At 40.0% G+C, this 20,443-nt stretch overlaps 1 protein-coding gene across 5 annotated transcripts in view; it reads left to right on the forward strand.

Annotated features, from left to right (window-relative positions):
- The window catches only part of MCTP2 (multiple C2 and transmembrane domain containing 2), a 162,956-nt gene that overhangs the window by 37,004 nt on the left and 105,509 nt on the right, over positions 1-20,443 (forward strand). For all 5 annotated transcript variants that reach the window (XR_012670295.1, XM_048867608.2, XM_075133195.1 and 2 more), the window contains exons 3-4: positions 3,908-3,970; positions 5,785-5,893. Coding sequence is in view for 4 of the 5 variants with exons in the window: in XM_048867608.2 (XP_048723565.1) it covers positions 3,908-3,970; positions 5,785-5,893 (172 nt within the window). In the remaining variant the exon portion in view is untranslated. The remainder of the gene's footprint in view (positions 1-3,907; positions 3,971-5,784; positions 5,894-20,443) is intronic.

Below are 20,443 nucleotides of genomic sequence, written 5' to 3' on the forward strand. Positions count from 1 at the left end.
CTTTCAGTCTAAATCCTTAAAAAAAAAAAAAAAAAAAAAAAAAGAATTCTCCAAGCTGTGAACCTGAGTCTCTCTTACCTCAGTGTAACTCCATTGACTTCAAAGAAGTTGCTCCTGGCTTCACTATTGATCAGATCAGAATCAGGGTTTGCATATCTCCTATTGTGGGACATTCTGACCAAATGAAATTTGGACCAAAAATGTAAATATGAAAATTTTCATGACTTTTCCCCATTTCTGTTAACCTCTTTATATATAATAAAAAAATTTCCATTTTGGAAAAAAAGACTAAATATTGATGTTGCTCAATTTTAATTGCAAAAACTAACTTAGCTGCATTGTTGTTGTATAACACCAAGGAGTCAATGCCATGTTTTTAGGCATGCATATTCAAGAGTCTCAGTGAAATTAGATTTACTAGAATAATAGGACTATATGGAAACCAAATTATAACTAGTTTCATTATCTGAAAACTATAACTTTGTTCCAAAGGTAGGATGCAAAATGTACGAGGAAAAAATAAAGGTTGACTTAATAATTTTGGGGTAAGTGGTTTATCATAAATGGTATGCAGGCAGCAAAGAGACAAATATTTTTCATTTCACTTTTCTGCAATGTTCTTTGCTCTTCCATTTATGCAGTTTATAGCAAAGATGTAGAGCCAGACTATTATCAGTACAGTTGATGGTACTTGACAGAAATTCCTTAAAAGCCTCAGACTGCTAGAAATACTCTGTTTAAGGCAACACAATTGAGATTTTACGCACGCTAGTCAGAAAATTCAAAATTAAAGGTCCCCAAGCAACTGTAACTCAGCCGTTTCATGTAGAGAGTCTCTTATGTTGCATTATCTGATGATAATTTTGCTGAGTTTAATATGTGTTTGCAATGTGGCCAAGTTATGGTTATAGTGGGAACCATAACTTTAAATTTCCTGCCTATCATGCAGATAAAATGTCAGTTGTAATGTGGCATTATGTAGTTTTTTAAATGCAATTTATTTTTTGAAAATTAAAAAAGAAAACTGGAGTGATTTAAGTTTTGAAGTATAACTACATTTGCATTTATTCAGTGTATCAGTATCTGTATGATTGAAAGGTGCCTGGGGCAGGAGCTAGTCTTTTTATTATGTTTGTACAGTGCTTAACACAACAGGGCCCTGATCGTGCCTCTATGCTCCATCAACATGCAAATAATAAATAATGATGACAGCACTTGAAAACTGATTTCTGGGCTGTGTGTGAGTGAGCGAGAGAGAGAGAGAATTCTGGGTCGTTTGTGTGTGTGTGGTGTGTTTAGGAGAGGGATATCATCCTTCTTAGCATTAATCTATGCTGAAATTCTGACCAATGTGATCATCCTGCATGAAACCAGTACAGCTGCCCTCTATGTTATGCCTCCTAAGAGCAGAAGAAATCTGAGCAGGGACCTGTACCAGTGGCCATAGTGTTATCTGGGGTATCCTGACCCAGATGTCCACTTTTACCCCTACAGATAGCCTATCCATGGCTCAATGCATGAAGTCAGAAGCAGCGGAAGCCTGCTAAAAGTGTGTGTGTGTGGGGGGGCCCACTGGTGCCTGAACTATGGCCCCTCCGCCACACTGCCCCTTCCCCTGAGGCCCTTCTCCCCAAGCCCTTGCCCCAGCACTGCCTTTTCCCCCAAGGCCCCGCTCTCCTCACCCCATCACTTGTCCTTATGGCTGGTAAAAAGTGATGGGGCCATGGACCCGTGCGCGCCCCCCCTCCCCGGGTTCCAGTGCCCCTGCATGGAGTGCTCCTAAGGTGTGTTTACACTGCACACCACTGGCGGCGGCATGTAAGGTACATGTCGCTACCTGCCTCAGTGAAAGCAGGCTGCATCCACATTGCAATGTGTAGCTACATGTGACGGCTGGGAAAGTCTCTGGCAGGGAGGAGGCAGCAGGGTAGAGGCACCATAAGCAGGGAGCTGCCAGCACCTCTTCCCACTACCTCCCCTCTGCTAGAGCCTTTCCCAGCTGTGGGAGTCTTTTCTTGCAGTGGAGAAAGGCTGAGCAGCTGCCCACCCATGGAGCCTTTCCCCTCTGCCTACCCCCTGCCAGGGGCTTTCCCTGCTGCCGGAGCCTGGAAAAGGTTCTGGTGGCAGACAGGCAGCGGGATGCTACACTGCTAAAAACAGCAGTGTAGACGGGGGATGCACTGCTTGGATGTGTGTAGAGCTGTATAAGGTACGTACTCTAAGGTGCTATTTATACACTGCACACCCCCAAGCACAGGTAAGCGCTCTACACGCGGTCGTAAGATTTGTGCAGTGTTGACTTACCCATTAAACACTTGCAGATGCAAACTCTAGGGTTTGGAGGAGTCAAGCTTTGGCTGCAGAGGTTGCACCCTGTCCTTCCCTCCATGCCACCTCTTTTCCCATCTGCGCAGAAGGACCAGACAGCATTTTATTCAATCATAAAAGAAAATGGCGCAGAACGTGTTTTCTTTCCCCCCCCCATCTCCTTGACCACCGTTGTCTCATTCATGAGGGAAACATGTTTTACCAAGTTAAAGATTGAAGAGTTATGTACATCACATGCCAAGTATGAAGTTTTAAAATTTAAATGGCGGTGTTATTTGAATTTCTAAGTTTTTAGTTTGATTTCTTCTTTCTCCCTCCCCAAGCTTAGAGATCTCCAAACTAAAATACACAGTGAGATATTACAAAGATTTCCCCATTAAAAAACTATGCCTTTGGATTGAGAAGGTGAGTTAGAAATTTCAACCTGAAGTGTCGTTTCCCTTCCCCTTATCTCTAGTATGATGTTGCTCCTGCTCTTTTTTTTTTTTAAGCACCTGGAATTGGGACAGTGACAAAAAATATCTTGTCATCCATAAGTATAGCATCGCTAGGACAGTGTTGGAATGCAGAGTGGGAATTCACTAAATTGGTGGAAGTGTAACAATTTCTCAGTCTCTACCCCTCGTCCCCACAGTCATCAGCAGGGTTTGAACCAGGAATCTTCATTACTGAAAGCATGGGCCTCTACCATTTGAGCAGAAGAGCTAATTCCAATAGCTGGAAGAACTAGAAGGCTCTTCTTTTCTGTATGGACCAGCCACTAGAGAGTGAAGATAGCAATATACCATGTGACGTGTTTGTGTTAGGCCTGATCCACACCCAACCAGTGCCAATGCAAGTCTGTCAATTATAGCTATTCTGATACAGCCGCTAGTGTGGATGCAGTTGTACCAGGGTAAAGGTATCTTGTATTAGCGTAGTTCATACTCCTTCTTACTTGTGAATAAGCTATGCTGGTATAAATACATTTATACCCGTATAACTGGGTTCATATTAGAAGGGTTGTACCACTTTAACTATACCAGTATAGCTAACTATACCAGTATCGCTAAAGTGGTACAACTTTTATGTGTAGATGAGGTCTTCTAAGCAGAGTTTGTGGTAAAATGGGAGAGCAGTACACAGTGAGTCTTTCAAGTGTCTGAGTGCCTTCATCTCCTACTGGCACCGATAGGAAGTTAGGAGTATTCAGCCCTTCCCATGTTCAGGGCCCAAATGAATGTTTTGTGGCAAAGGATATCTGTACTATGAGCCTCACACTTGAAACTGGCTCACCTTTCCAAACCCTGCCTCCATGCCAATGAAGATGTATTTTACAGTCACTTCCACAGAAGCACTAATTTATCAACTGTTTTTAATGCTACATTTAAGCATGCATAGTTGTTTAGTTTTTTGGTTTACTGCCTGCCCCCTCCCACATCTGAAAAGGCAGAGAGCTGTTTAGTTTTAAGGGCATCTATATGTTTGATTCATATTGCATGGAGTATTAAGACCTGAGAATATTTGTTGTGGTAGGTGAGGGGAATCCCAATATTTCTTTTGCTTATTTGATCATCTTTTAAATTTTTGTTTTTAACAGCATCCATGTGAAGGGATAGATCTAGAATCTTCAATGTCCTCTCAACTTTTTGATGAACAAATTGTAAGTTTATGGGTTTGAAATGTTTTGAATCCTGAGCAGACTATCTGGGAAAACGTGGGTTAAATTTAGATTTGGGTTCAGCTCCTTACAGATAAAGGGAATACTGTACATCTGAATCTTCAACTTCCTTAAAATATTTTGTTTTTGTTTTTTTTTGGTGTGTGGGAAGGGGAGGGTGAAGTGGTGTGAGACAATCACATGTCAAAAGAACTGAGGTACTCTAGAAAACAACATCATTTTCAAATGAGATTTCACATACAAGCTGCCACATTTTTCAAATACTTTTCAAAAGAAAGGGTTGGATACAAAAGAGCCTTCCAACTGTATTGCTTAGAGAAAAATCTGGTCCTAACAAATTGTTTGTTTTGGAGAAATGTGCTGCAAAAAGCACCAGGGTATGTATTCAACTACTTGGAAGATGTAGGAAAAACTTGGAGTGGATTTTGGGACTGAGGGATATTATTTGAATATGGGGGTAGAGCCATTGCAATGTTTATTTGGGCTCAAGCTTTTACTATTGAGTTCACCTTTCATCATCCTCCAGGCAGTCTAAAGCAAACCGGGTTATGACACATGCTGGCCATGTTAAAAAGGCATTGTTAACGTACACACACGCTCAGTGGGCGCAATGTGTATTTGCAAAATTTGGATTCAACTCTGGGACTTTTACCATTAACATCCTGAACTCCATTATCTTCCTCCATAATGGTGATCTAAATTAGATGTTTTATCTGAAGATACAGTCGGGATGATGATGATGGTTTATATTATGGCAACATCTAGAGTTCCCAACCAAGATCAGGGCCCCATTGTGATAAATGCTGCACAAATACATAGGGAAAGACTGTAAAATATTAGATACCTTAATCTAAATAACATGTCCAGAGAAATGTTATATATTGGCAATGAACATCTCTGAGTGGAGATGAATGTAAAAAGTACAAGAAAGTAGGAGGAAAAGAACATAATTTTATGTTACTCTGACTTGGAAATCTCAATATGGACATAACCAGCGTACAATGCATATCTACAGTATTATTTGTCATTCTCGCTTATGGCCCATCCTTTATATTACCCTTTTTCTATCTCTTGTGCATGTCTGTGATGTTGTTCTGGTTACCATTATTTGCATTATGTGTTTGTTATAATTACTACTAAAGCTGGCTGCAATTCGGGATTTCTAGTTCATAGGAATTTTCAGTATTTCGAAATTTCCTGCAGACCAGAAATTCCAAAAGGATTTGGCTTCGGAAGCTCAGAAACATGTTGTTTCAAAATGAATTATGCTTCCAGACCAAGGCAGCTGCTGTCTGAAATTGACAATAAATAATTGGTCTGCTGCTGAGGCAGCCTGCATGGCAGGGCTGCTTTGGAGCTGTGGACACTAGAAGCCCCAAAGTCCTAAGCAGGCTGCCGGGAAACCAGACAGGTTTCTTTTGGAACTCTGCCTGTGCTTTGATAAAAGTTCATCAAACTCAAGATGTTTCTGGAAAATAATTTTCGGGTTAGCCGAATCAGCTTTTTCCGACAAAGCTCTGTCTTGTTGGAAATTCCCGACCAGCAATATTTATGATTAAAATGAAGAAAATAGGTAATTCTGACACAGGCTTTAAAACAAAGCCTTTGAAAGTTGGCTTGTGTGTGAGTGTGTGCACATGCGCCAAGACATGCGTAACCAGGATTCCTCTTGCATAAGGAGAGGAAATGAGGCCTGTGAATTTCAAGTCACTCCAGAAATAGAAAGCATGTTTTTGTGTGTGAGCTGAGCTGTATAGATGGTGAAACTGATGACTGGCTTCTTTGCCTTGCCACAGCCTCTTGAGGAAGGAAATGACTGTTTGAGCAGCTTGTCAAGCTCCTTTGCTTACCTACTGACAATACACCTGAAAGAAGGCCGGAACCTGGTCATTAGGGATCGCTGCGGTGAGTCTGCCTTTTGATGTACAGCAGATAACTCTCTTTTGGGGGGGAAAAAAAACCCCAAGAACAAAGTACGGTCCTGATTCTCCCTTCACTTTCTTTCCAAACCAGTCTAACTCAATTGGCTTCTCACTTACTCTGGTGTCAATCGGGGAGAATCAGGCACTACTTCTGTCTGCCAGCCTCCAGTCTGCCAGTCAAAATGTTAAATTTCCTGTCATATAATCACCCTAGGTACACAAGGGAGGGGATGGGCAGATATATATTGCTGCTTTTCCCAGGTCTGAGAATTATACACGTTGCAACGTGACCTTGTAAAGCACATGCTTTCCTCCTACTGCTGGCAAAAGACCCAGTTCAATTCTAGTTTACTTAAAGGAAACCAAAGGATGTTTTGAAATCCAGTGGGTGGTAGTGAAGGGGAAGACCAACTGCTTTGTGATTTCAAGTATGGTGTCTAAAATGTGTGTTTTATAGGGAGGAAGTTAGTAAAGATCTTGAAACTTGAGGGCTGCAACGTAGGGAGCATTCACTTCTGAGGGTAGGGATTATGTAGTTTCACCTAATAAGGCCTGGGGTGTATGTTTTATGGCTTAGTGAAAGGAAGGTCAGAAAGACATTGAGGAAATGAGTTAGTCAGTGGGACATTATTCAAATATTATGGAAAATGTTTGAATTTGGGTCGCTGCTGGCTTGAGAGAGTAGCACGTAGTCCTTGACTGTATGCAGGAGCATTTCCTTTAAGAGCTTAGACCTGGGTCTCTTTGCCTCTCCAGAAATACAATTACTAGTGTTAATTATAACACTCTGTCCATGGAGAAACCTCTGAATACTCTTACATTGCAAACGTGCAAGCACTTTCTCTCTTGAAACTGAGCAATAGGGCAAAAGTACACGAGTAACAGGATAAGCATGGACCTGTTATAAAGATGTATTTGCTTTCTTATAATGGGCCCTGGCTTGTTGTTGGGCTCCTTTCTGATTACTAGATGCATTGTTTTTTCTACACTATATTTTACTGTCCTAGCCAGACGGTAAGCTCCTTGCCAGGGACTGTTATCTTTCTCTGGCCAGCTCCTAACATTCTGAAGATATTAATAAATAGATGTTATGTAGTCTAAATCCTTTACTTTTTAAACAGAACTGCTCTTTGTTGAAGTGTTTTCTGACAGGACAGCATGTCACCAGGTTCACTAGAAACCATATATGTCAGAACAAGTCTTGCTGTTGGATGGCTGTGTGGAAAGGACTCTCTACTTGCTACAAATGAGCAATTTGGGCAGAGGAATGTTTCCCTAGAAGAGAGAAGGCAGTCTTAATCTCACATTGTATTTGCTGTGTCTTAGGTGAGGCACTGCGCAATTCAGCTCAGTGTAATGTGACAACACAAAGACAATCCAGGGCAAGATGGATTATTGTTGGTTTAGCGAGGGCGTGCATGGGGAGATGTGCAATCCACTAAAATTCCTCCTGTATTTGCATACAGAGAAGTACAAAACGAGTGTCTGCCAATCTGGCCATCTATCTTCACATTGCTATAATATCTATATACAAACCCTCGACTTTGAAAGCACAGTTATGATCAGACTTTTGCCATTGTGGTGCTTTTGACTCTCAGGTTTTTCTTCTTGAGAAATTTAGCTGGGCTAATCTGCAGCCATCTGTGTTAGGGTAACAGATGGGTTTTGAAATGTATTCTTAAAGGTGGAAAGTCCTGGGTTCATCCTACCCTCCAGTAATGGGGGAATTTAATAGCTAAAGGCCTGATGCTAAGAGTGCCCTGCCACTGAGTCTGACTGTTGATCTGTCAGCCCATAAAGTCTTGGTAGGACACTGTGTCATCGGAGTTGCAAAGAGGCAATCCCTGAAATAGCTATGGCCCTACTCTAAGATGGAGCTCTAGTATTTGATAAGGAGCCAGTGTATGGCATGGTACATTTTATGATGTGCTCTCACTGGCCTTTTTTACCTAGAAAGTGGGTTGCTCTGCCCCATGCTGTAAGTATATGCTTCTGTCTAGGTAAAAGAATGCAACCTATTAAATTAGACAGAGTAAATATTCAGGGTCATTCCACTTTTATTGGCAAAGAATACAATGTAAGTTACTGGGCACCTGAAAATGTCCAGTTAGGAAATGGATCAGTCTGAATGTGAAATCCATTAAATGTCTTAAAAAACAATGTAATAAACTTCAGCCAGTTTGGTTATATTGGAATGGATGTGGGAAGCTTCAAAAAGATTTCAGTGCATTTATTACTCCTCAGGCTTTCCTGATTGCTCTGGCAAAGATTTCAAGTTACCTCTCTGTGCATGTGGAAAAGCTTATTTGCATGTGTGTAGATAGGTAGTTCTGAATATAGTTACCTGGTTCATATCTGCACATGGATCACTGGGGGGTTTTCCTTCTAAGAGACCTCCTGAAAATGTGAAGCTTTCAGATTTATTTATTATTTTTGCCCCCAGAGTGCCAGCTGATGCTCCTGAAAAGTTTGGGAACCAGAAACCTACCCAGCTAACTAAGCAGTGCAGTTAAACACGGCTATCAGACGGGTTTAAAACCCACAACCCTAGCTGCTTTACTCGTGTGGTGGCATATTGCTATAAGCAAATAAGTATTTTGGTTCTGTAGGTCTTCTGGGACTCTTGTAAGCAGGGTTGGTGCATTTCATTGGGATTTTACATTGTTGGCCTGGAAATGCTCTTAACTTACAAAAAAAGTGCAGATAAGCATCATCTGGCAAACTGCAGCAATGTTGTGCTGTATAGCAGTCACAGTGGAGAGTATGTCAGAGGCATTCGTATGTTAAGAATACCCAATATGACTGTACCACTCAGGGGTTTGCTCATATTTGAGATCCTATTGCAAATCTAGGGGTAAATTCCTTTCCAGTGACACAAGATGAGCTTCAGCCTAAGATTTCTTGTCTGTTACACAGGGATGGTCATATGAGAGAGAATAGTATGTCATACACAGAAAACCCAAGATATATAAAGCTGTTAATATTAAATCAATAAGGTTTGAAAGAGTTGGCATGGCCTAATTTCAACCAATTTTAGTTTAACATGTTTTATAGTATTCTTGTCCTAAATCCTGGGGAATATAATTTAAGAAGACCACAAACACTTATAAATTTTACATAAAAAGTTATTCGTCAACCTAGATCTATTTTGGTAACATTATTCTTTGATTGCTCACCACTTTAATTTGTTAATTTTTGTTCAAAGATTATGTGATCATATTGGGGAAACGTGATTCAAGATGCACAGTATAACAATGTACAAAAATTGCCACTTATTTGGGGGGAGGGGAAACGCTATGATCTTTATTTACAGACTGATCATCCACAAGCTCTTTAAATGGATAAATATGTCATGGACTGTGATAGAGTATATTATAGCTAGACATGAAAAACTGTGTTAATGGTGCCCTCTTGTGGCTATTTTAAATGCTGCAATACACTTCGGGAAGAATGAAATTATAGTACTGGGCACTTCCCTGGAACTCTTCCATGGTGGAACTCCAAAAGCTTTACAAATATTAACTAATTAACCTGCTCAGTCCCTCCAATTGCATTCCACTACTTAAACAGCATCTGCATTCCACTCCATTCCAGAAGTGGCGCAGTTAACAGCGTACACAAGTGCTACAGAAAAAGTTAGGGCAAGAAATGAAGAACATGTTAATTGGTCAATACTCCAGGGGACAGATGAAGTTAAGAACAGAAGAACGGCCATACTAGGTCAGACCAAAGGTCCATTGAGCCCAGTATCCTGTCTTCTGAAAGTGGCTAATGCCACATGACTCAGAGGGAATGAACAGAACAGGTAATCATCAAGTGATCCATTCCCTGTCCCGTATTCCCAGCTTCTGGCAAACAGAGGCTAGGGACACCATCCCTGACCATCCTGGCTAATAGCCATTGATGGACCTATCCTCCAGGAACTTATCTAGTTCTCTTTTGAACCCTGTTATAGTGTTGACTTTCACAACATCCTCCGGCAAGGAGTTCCACAGATTGACTGTGCGTTGTGTAGAAAAAAATACTTCTTTTTGTTTGTTTTAAACCTGCTGCCTATTATTTTCATATGGTGACCCCTAGTTCTTGTGTTATGAGAAGGAGTAAATAACACTTCCTTATTTACTTTCTCCACACCGTCATGATTTTATAGACCTCTATCATATCCCCCCTTAGTCGTCTCTTTTCCAAGCTGAAAAGTACCAGTCTTCTTAATCGCACCTCATACGGAAGCTGTTCCATACCCCTAATCATTTTTGTTGCACTTTTCTGAATTTTTTCCAATTCCAATATCTCTTTTTTGAGATGGGGTGACCACATCTGCACGCAATATTTAAGATTACTGGTGTTGGTGTGTAGCCAAGATACCAGAGTCAATAAATCTGCTGGTGTTTCTCTCCCCCCCCCGCCTCCAATCTCCTCAGAAGGACATCACCTCCAGCATCCTAGGCCTTCCTAACACTACGCTGTGGTTTTTGTCCAAAAGTAACAGAGGAAAGCATGCTGCCTATTCAGTTGCCAGCACTTCTGAACTAGCTGTTCTAATAGAGATTAAAATGAGAGTGCAAGTCTATCCTTGCCCCACCCACAATCACAGAATTGCCACTATTGCCTACCGAATATAGACATTTTTCTTCAGGTGGCTCTTCCCAGACTGGCTGATCATCTTCCCTCCTGCTGGGCTGATGCTGGGAGCTTCAGATGCATTTAATGGATTCACTGCTCCTCGCCAGCCATCACACTTCCTCAGAACTCACCAACTATATTCTTAACATCTATTAAGTACTAATTGATGAAACTTGGCTAAATTCATCTCAGGTGTAACTTCACTGCCATCCACAACCTGTGAAATCCACAGTTACATCAGGGGCAAATCTGATTTTCTTCATGATCTTTCACCTGTTTCCTTCATTTTCTCCTCTTCTTTCCTTCTACTGTATACTACTCCCCCAGTCTATTTTTAATTGTTCTCCATTTTCTTCTCGCCCTTCTCTTCATAGCCCTAATTCCAGGGTCTGTTCTCCTTTTTGCTCTGGTTTGTGTTTCTTCCTCATTCCCTCAGGTTCTCTTTCGCTCCCCCTCTTCATCCTTATTCCCCATCCCCTTAATCCTGTGCTCCTCCCCAGTTACTTTCTTTACTCCTTCATTCTCCCTTTTGCTTTCTCTCCCACCTATTCTCTCACTCTTCCATTCCTGACAATCTTGCCTTTTTTCCTTTCCTCCCCGCCCCCACCTTTATACTTGCTGTGTTTGGGTGCAGGGGGAACAGTTTCTCAAATCAGCTGGAATCTGACCCAGCTCTGTATGTACGCTACTGCTTTCTACAAAATGGTTAAGCAGTGGGGGAAAGAAAATAGAGATTAGGGTGTGTGTGTGTGCTTCCTCTCTTTGCTCAACTGCTGCAGGGAGGATGATTCCCTGGAGAAGGAGGGAAATTTCCATCCACCAGATACTCTGCCTGTGGAGTTCTGCTCAATGTCACTCCCTGCTAACAGTGAGGAGAGGAAGGGCCCAATCTGTTGTTTAGTTGATTAATACTCAACTGTCTCCTATGGTTTCCTGTTGGGGACAGGTGGTAGTTTAGTAGTAGCCAATTTAAGAGTGCAGCTGGATTCTGCATAAACCCCCTTGCTATTCACAGACACAAGGATGAAGGTTTTTGGAGTGCTTTTTGCCAGATCTGTAGCCTGGCCTGTGTTAAAGCCTAGAAGTCTATTGACCAAGTACTGACCTTATTTCACCTTATCTAGCCTATGGGACCTACATAGGCTCTCACCACAAGGCAGTTTAGCAGCAGGCCAAATCAGTTTATTTCACCTTACTATGACACGTGCAGGTTGAGTCTATCCTCCCTATAGTAGCTTTATATCCATAAGTTTGTAGTTCTCATAATGAAAGAACTGCATACTGGATTGTGTGCATCTGCACAAGTGTCTGTACTGGATTGAGCCAAACTGTACATTTTTACTGCTGAAAGCATTTGTTAAACATAGGTTTATTCTTTCACGCATTGATGGTTCCCTTTGACTTTCTGGGTATGTTTCAAGTCCTGTCTATTTAACCAGTAGAAGTGCTTTTGTGGCAAAGGGTTTGGTTAATTTTGTGTCTTGGGGAGTTTTTATTATCAGTAGTTGATGTGTTAAATTGTGAGGTGAATGGATGTTTGTGAATGTTTAACTTTGGTATGATAAATTGTAAGAAATCCTCATAAGTGCATTTTGTTAATGAAATATACAAACTTACAAGTAGTGTGGGTGCTGCTGAAAACTGTTCAGGATTCCAGGGTGTTAAGATCATTCCATTACAATTTCCTGGGTTTCAGAAAAGCTTAATGTCTCTTCTCTCTGACCTTCTACATGCTGCTGGACCCGCACATTTCTGTGGACTACTTTTTTTGGTGGTCTCTCTGATCCTTTCATGTCTGATCCCACAGACTTCCAGGTCTGATATTCTTGGAATTAGAAGTGAGTTAATCCCTTTTTGATTTGTTTTACTCTTACAGTCCTTTTTCCAAGTGCTGTGTTATTAAACTGAGCCGTTCTAATGAGACCTGAAATGCTCTGCTCCTTCACAGTGCTGATATGTTGTGACTGTGCATGCTACTGGCCTTCTGAATCATTTTGTGCAACGGTACAATTGTGTCACTTCGCAGTACTGTGATGTCACACGTGCCTTTTCTGTAATGAAGTGGTCTCTTTCTCTCCTGTTGTTTGAGGATTCAATTGACAATTGGTAAAGCGTTAAAACATTCAAATATGCTACTATAACAAGAAACAGAAACTCAGCTCTTCTTGGTGAGATTCAGTTTCTATATTGTGGTTAGGGTGAGGCCAGTAGCTGGCTTTGAGCCTTAAGGTATTTTTTGTCCTGAAACTCTGTGTGGTTATGCTGTGTATCATTGCAACTTTTTTCTGTGAAATGATGTACACTGAGTGGCTTAGTCTTTTTCTGGCCATATACTCTAACAAAATCCATCTTTCTCTCTCTCTCTCTTCCACACCAGTCTCCAATGAACATACTCTTGATTTTTTTTTACACTTCTGCGTCAGTTTTAACATTAACTTTGAGTCTCTTCCTTTCTCTCTGTGGGTTCCTAATAACTTCCTGTTGTTCCGTGGTTTGATCTGTCTTCTTTCATCTCTTTAGAGATAGTGTGTGTGCAGATCTGTTTGTTTGTTTTCCTCACATGCTTCCCCGCTTTTTCCCAAATCCAGGCAGAGCAGGAGAGTATTCACCCCTGCATGAGGTGCTTATTTCTATATTCTTACATGCCCATCTCATGACTTTGCGGATTGATTGGGATTCACTTGACTAGATCCTTTGAGGTTCACCATTTGGTACAAAGTAAATTTTAAAAAATGAATACCTAAAGCATTTCTTTTTAAACTGGGCCATAACTAAAAAATACCGTGATACTTTCACAATGCTCGGATATCCAGTGCCAGGCTATTAATGTGATTACAGATTACCAGACCACAGTGGAAGGGGCTGTTTTTTAATATGTCGTTGAGCACATTGTCAGCAAATAAGACTATTGTTTAGAATGCAAGTGTTCATAACAGCTAGACTGAATAGTTCACAGTAAATAAGTTATCTGTTAAATGTAGACTCTCTCTGCTTTCATGGTATCTGCAATCAGATCATTAGTTCCTCAGATCTATGATTCAGATTTACTAGGCAACTTTCTAGCCCAATGATTTTGCTTTAAGACTTAATTGTGAACAGTTTGCAAATATCTGGAATTTGAGCCATGTTGGATAGTTATAAGTTTCCAGGTAAATCACCTTGTGTTGTCTCTCTTCCTTGAGTGCTGGAACATGCAACAACTTCCACTATGAGTACTGGGATGTGCCAGCTGCAAATTCGGTTTCTGTAAGTGCTTGTGCATGTAACTCTGAAACTTTGCCTCCCACATACACTCATTCCAGTACACACAATCACTTGCATGATCGTGAGAAATGGACATGCAAGGGGAAAGAACATGACCAGAGTGGTTTCATCTAAAAACGAGAACTGTTAATAGAAAATGTTAAGCAGTGTCAATCAAGCTTTGGGAAGAAAAACATAAAATCTCAAACCTATGCTGAATCGCCTCCAACAATCCATCCTTTATCTTAGGCAACCACATGAAAGCATTCTTAGGTAATGCCTGCATTATGCAGGAGGTCAGACTTGATTGTCTTTTCTGGCCCTAAAGTCTGTGAATTTTTCAATACAATTTTTTTCTCCCTCTAATAAAAAAAACACCTGTGTTAAGTATTTCCTGGGCCTTGGGGTGGTTGCATAAAACAGGTTTCACTGTATTGTAGAAAATATAACTTCCTAATGGGAGTGCTAGGTACCCCAAATGATTAAGACTCTAAATGGAAGGTGCTGTCAAAAATGTATAAAATAACACCATCTGGATGTTATGGAATGATCTTATCATTAGAATCCATCCTCCCTTCCTCATGTGATATTGACATGGTTAGGGAGGCATTACACTAATGAAATCAGGTGACTGTGCTGCCCTATATGGATTGAGTTGGTGTCAGTCGAGTTCCACGTGGGCAGGAGTCCAAACCATACTAGACACCATCACAGTTGACACTAATTAGCTGGCTTTTTGGCAGTCCCTGCAGAGAGGCCAAGTGCTGAATGGACTTGGTGACTGAATTCCCCTCACATCTCTAGTGGTGGTCCCTTCAATGAAAGATGAGAGTCTCATTACCCAAGTGGGAGTGGGGAATCTTGTGCTTCCATTGTGCCTATTTTGTGTATAATTAGAGGACTTCAGTCTCTGGAGCCCTCAATCCATCATCTTTCGCCAGCTGAGATTTACTTCCACTTTTTAAAGGTTTTCATGACATCCTCCACATTTTTAATATATACTCCATGGAAAATTGGCATACACAAAACAAATGAAAAATACAGTTGTGGAATCCTCATGGGAAGGCCATTTAAAAGTTGTTATATGGTGTTTGCGTTAAAAAAAGAAAAAGCTTGTCACGTAAGGCCCTCACATTCCATAAACTTTCTCAGAGATCTGCTCAGTGCAATACATTTTATGCTGCAGTTACAGATGGTTCTAAAAAGAAACCAGCCTGCACAAGCATGTGTAGGTGTATGCGCCTTAGAAGCTGAGCGATTCCCTTTGGGAACATACATTTCTTCTCTCCCAGATGCCCTTTGCATTTATCAGAGCAGTCATTGTTTCAGAGAGGTGAGTTGCTATAACTTTCTTGTTGGTTGTTCTCAATGGACAGGTGTCCATATCACAAAATTTGCCACTATAAATAGCTCCGTCTGGGACCTTTGTTAACAATTTTTATAGTAATATCACAAGAGGACACAGCAGCAGCACCGCGAAGGTCCCAGAGTGCGGCTGCACATCCCAGCTTGCCGTGCAGTAACTTGCTATGTAGCCAAGCCTTTAACTGTGCTCACAGCAGCGCGTTGTGAGTTCAACGTAAGAATGATACTCTCACAACATTGACAACTGATTCTACCCAAAAAACTTTGAAACAAATCAACTTAAAAAACAAAAAGTACATTAATAAAGTTTAATTAACCAAAATTCCTACCCCACACAGAGCTTTTACCCCAAAAGAAGCACCAAAGACTCTATTAATTCTACAAGGAACTTAGTTACTCCTTTTTAGAAGGTGCTCAGAGATTGTGGTGATGGGCAGAGTGTGAAACCCTAAGATAGATTCTATTCCATATAGCTTCTTATACCAGCCTCATCACTAGTACTTGAGCAGCTTCCAGTAGCACATCAAGCAATGTGCGTAATTTGTCATATGTGGTTTGTTCTTTCTCTCATCTTTTCCCCCAGGGGAGAATTGTGTAGTGTTTTGGTTTGGTAAATTTGTGCAGTTTGTGTGCGCACAACGTCTGCGGGAGCGAGGGTGTGTGTGTGTGTGTGATGTACAGTCTGAATGCGTTACAAAAGGCAAGTTTAAAGAAATGTGCTTTGCACTTGATGCGGAAGGAAGGTTGTTAGGATTGTGATGGTCCTTAGTTCCTGTGAGTGTTCATTCCACAGCCTTGGATTGGCCCAACATAAAGCTCAGTTTCCTGCATACACAAGCTTTACCCTTATGGTAAATATTGCACCATGCTCTTCATCACTTCCTGGGTGCACTCCCACCATCTATTCTCTTGGTCCTCCTATGGTTTTCTCTACCCACGTCACTAACGAACATGGAAGCTAAGGCACATGTTCTTTTTAATGCCACTTAATGCTTTCTTGCTTCAGAAAAAGACCAGTATTAATTAATTATTGCATCATGGGTTGCTCTGACCTTCTGCAAGACATCTCGCGTGCTGCTTACAAGGTGCATTTTACAAAACATCTCTTGTCTGCCTCCTTGTTTTTTATCAGGTGTCAACTCACATTCTCCTTCTAAAAGCTTATTTCTAAGCTTATATATGTTCCACACACCTCTTCACTGGCAAAGTGTTCTGGTTTAATTTCCTTCATAGTTTACCGGAGGCATTTGCTTCTAAACCATTCTAAACACACACACAGCTTTTAAAGTACACAAGCTTTTTCATTTTTTTTCCTGCTTCCCCCAGTAGATATTTGATTCCATTTTTGTTATTTCTGTATTAGTGTTGGTTTTTTTTTTTCATTTGAAACAAAAATACCAGTGATCCATCTTATAATTTTTTTTGTCATTATTGTAAACAACTGTAGTAATATTATTTCTATGGGTTTGCTGAAAAATTACACTTGATTCTATATGGCTATAAAATAAGTCTGCAAAATATTTTTTAGAAATAAATTCATTTTCTTTTCCATATTAAAATTTGGAATTTAATATCCTAAAACAACAATTAAAATGATCTAGGATACATGCCGTATGGTTTTCTTTGTTTGAGTTCTTAGGATTGTGGCACCGATAGATCTTTGTATTTCTAAATACAGATATTTTTAATTCCTTGCATACCCAGCAAACTGATCTCTAGAAGATGAATATGTAGTTTGAAATAACACCAGGTCTGCTGTTACTTTTTCAAAGTGTGAAACAAGTGTGTAGGGTTAGTAAATAAAGTTGATGTGGCAAATCTCATAATAGCTGCTAGAGGGCAGCAGTAACCATTTAAAAACACTATGAACTCTTTCTGAGGAAACTAAACCCTATCTAGTTACTGTGTGCAGAATACTTTTGTTTGTTTAGGCAACTTCAAGTCCCAGTGAACTTAGTCCACCTATACTGAGTGAATGGCCTTCAGTGTTACGGGATAAGCCGCTTTTCTAGGAAAAAATACTACTCAAAAATAATCCACTAAAAGCATGGTAAAAAAGGTCTTTCATATAGCCCAAAACCTTACTCCTGTTGAAGTCAAAGGCAAAGCTCCTTTTTGACTTCAATAGTGCAGGTCCATAGTGCTTTTGTGCCTGAACTCTTATTGTCTGTTCAGTTTAGAAGATAAAATCCCCCTGCATTTGGAAGTAATCTTATATATATAATATATACACACACCCCCACATTCACATGCTCACTCACAACTGCAGAAGATAATGAATGACTCTTTAATATGAAAGTTAAGTATATTTAACAATCCATGGGGTTATAAACCCCAAGGAGAAGGAAGAAAGGGTTATATAGTGTGCTTTCATCCTGGCCAATGCTGACTAGCACGCACAGTCTGACTAATTACTTTAAATGCAAGCCAGCTGCTTAACGGGTTGTAAAATCCATGGAAGGATCACAGTTTGAAAAAGGAAAAAATGAGAAACTGATTTTAATTAAAAATAAAATGGGTATGGTGAAAATTATTTAAAATAACCAATGACATTAAAATAAGTACCCTTCCTTTAATTAAAAAAAAAAAGCGCCCCAAAATCTTAAAGTCACAACAGAATCATTTTTCAGAGGTCACATTTTTTTCCTCTATTTTTATTGGGCTTTTGCTTAAGACTCCAAGAAGCAAATCAGCACGTGTTCATGCTTGCTTTATTTCTAGGTCATTGAGCATTTTTCTGTCATTTTCCAACTTATTGAAAATAAATTTCAAAATCCTGAGCCATGCTCTTCCCCAGTTTGGAAGAGAATTAAGCTAAACTGAATTAAATCCACTTGAATTCTGAACGAGTGTGTCCACACAGGGATTTAATGTGGTTTAACTAATTTAATTTAAATGCACACCTTTAGTTCAGATTAATTCTCCTTTGTCCCCATGGAGACAAGTCCTAAGAAAAAAAGAACCGAGACACTGAAAAAAGGAGACCCCAAAGCTTCATTAGAGCTAAACAAATTAGTTGTGTATTCCTCCCCCACCCTTTCTGAAAAAGGGTTGTGGTTTAGTGTTTTGTTCTGCTCCATTTCTAATCTGATGCCATTGCCAGAAAAGATTTTATGTTCTTGCTATTTGGTTCCGTCAGAATAAGTACCATAGAGCTGCATTGTTTGTGAAGCTCCCGATGCAAAGGTTAAAGTCCATCTGTTGGCTGACAGTGAGACGTCATCTCGTCATTTGTCAATCTCAGAGTTGCATTCTTGAGCAGCCGACCCCTTTTTTTCCTGCTTACCTAGTTGAGATGTTACTTTCCTGACAGTAAGACAGTTGTGCTCAGCTAGCAAATCGCAGCATGTTTCTCTTGCGTGCTCTCCCTCAATTATTTTCCGTAACAATTAACACTCTACTAACTTGACACCCTTTTCTTGTTTGGCTTTGTAAATCATCATCCCTTTTTTTATTAATTCCAGACATTAATATTTTGTTTCACGCAAGTGCTGCCATTCACCCATGAAAGAGTTTGAACATTATGTTGCTGTCAAGATACCTAGGGATTACCCAGTATGCCTTGCCTTAGTAAGTGACACCACTGGGCCTGCTTTTGAGATGTTTATTTTGAGAGTAAGCTGACAAGCATGAAGGCTTGATCCCAGAGTGGCAATCTTATTTAATTAAAGGCCTCTTTTTATTATAGTTTTTTCCCACTGTGTTTTTATATATATATATATATATATATATATATATATATATATATATATATATATATATATATATATATATATATATATAAATGTGGTGTGTATGTATCAGAATGATTGTTAAAGCCCGATTCACTTGAACAGTGCTGTTATACAGTAAAGAGGGGTGTATGGGGAAGGACTGGTCATTCAAAGTAAGGTCATTCAGCAGTCTTGATACATTTCTGTGTAATAATGCAATCAGAACACTTGCTTAGCTATGGAGCTTGTGTTTCCTAGTGTAAGAGGCTGGTTATGTTTTGTTTTTTATTCCTGCAGAATCTAGATTTTTGGTTGTTTGCTTACTTAATTTTATTTTTTAAAGGTTCCCTTCACTCAAAGTTTCTTTTCTATTTAAGGAACAGATGAGTTATAGCTGTAGACCACCTGCTTCCATTGCTCTATTCATGTTTCCATTCCATCAGTTCCTTCCCTTGTCTAATCTTGATACTACCTCGTTGGTGTAGTGAATAGTTGGGGACTTTTGGTTTGGTTTGGTTTGGTTTGTTTATTTATAATGCAGGCTGCTTCTGCTTATCCAATACATGAAGGCAGTAACGCTCTTTTTTTTTTTTTTTCCCCCTTCCAGGAGAGGGGAATTGGAATATTCAAGATAGATAGGGGTATTTGGTGTAGCCTTTTGTTAATTTATCTAATTTCCTAACTAATGCATCCTCTGAAGGTTGTTGGACATATTTTATGTTGGGTATTATTATTTAGTGGATTATCTGTGTGGTCCTTTCTGTGCAAAGTGCATGCTTTTGTTCAATATTTCTTTTCTACCTGTGTACTTAGGAAGAGTGTGTGTGTGTGTGTGTGTATGTATGTATGTATATTTCTAATTATAGCTAAGGGCATGATCTAAACTCACCGAAGGCAATGGAAAAACTCCCATGGACTTCAGAGGGTTTTGAGGCTGACCCTAACTGTGGGTCTCTTGGAGGAGCAGGAAAACAAATTTCCTTTTAGCCCCTGTGCAACATTGTCTGTCCCTCCCTCTCCCTGCCAAAACTAATAATATATATATAATTCTGCTATCACTGTGTAAGAAAAGAGTTTTCTGCAGGTTGTATTTGAAAATAGATTAATTGGGGGATATTTTGTCTTTCATCAAAATGTTTTCATACTACTTATTAAGCCACCCCTTATGAAGAAGACCTACAGAACTGAATAGAAAAGGAGTACTTGTGGCACCTTAGAGACTAACCAATTTATTTGAGCATGAGCTTTCGTGAGCCACAGCTCACTTCATCAGATGTTTACCGTGGAAACTGCAGCAGACTTTATATACACACAGAAATCATGAAACAATACCTCCTCCCACCCCACTGTCCTGCTGGGAAATGGCCCACCTGTTGATCACTTTAGATAAGCTATTACCAGCAGGACAGTGGGGTGGGAGGAGGTATTGTTTCATGATTTCTGTGTGTATATAAAGTCTGCTGCAGTTTCCACGGTAAACATCTGATGAAGTGAGCTGTGGCTCACGAAAGCTCATGCTCAAATAAATTGGTTAGTCTCTAAGGTGCCACAAGTACTCCTTTTCTTTTTGCGAATACAGACTAACACGG

Source organism: Caretta caretta, chromosome 10 (genome assembly GCF_965140235.1).
Source record: "Caretta caretta isolate rCarCar2 chromosome 10, rCarCar1.hap1, whole genome shotgun sequence".
Lineage (NCBI taxonomy): Eukaryota > Metazoa > Chordata > Testudines > Cheloniidae > Caretta > Caretta caretta.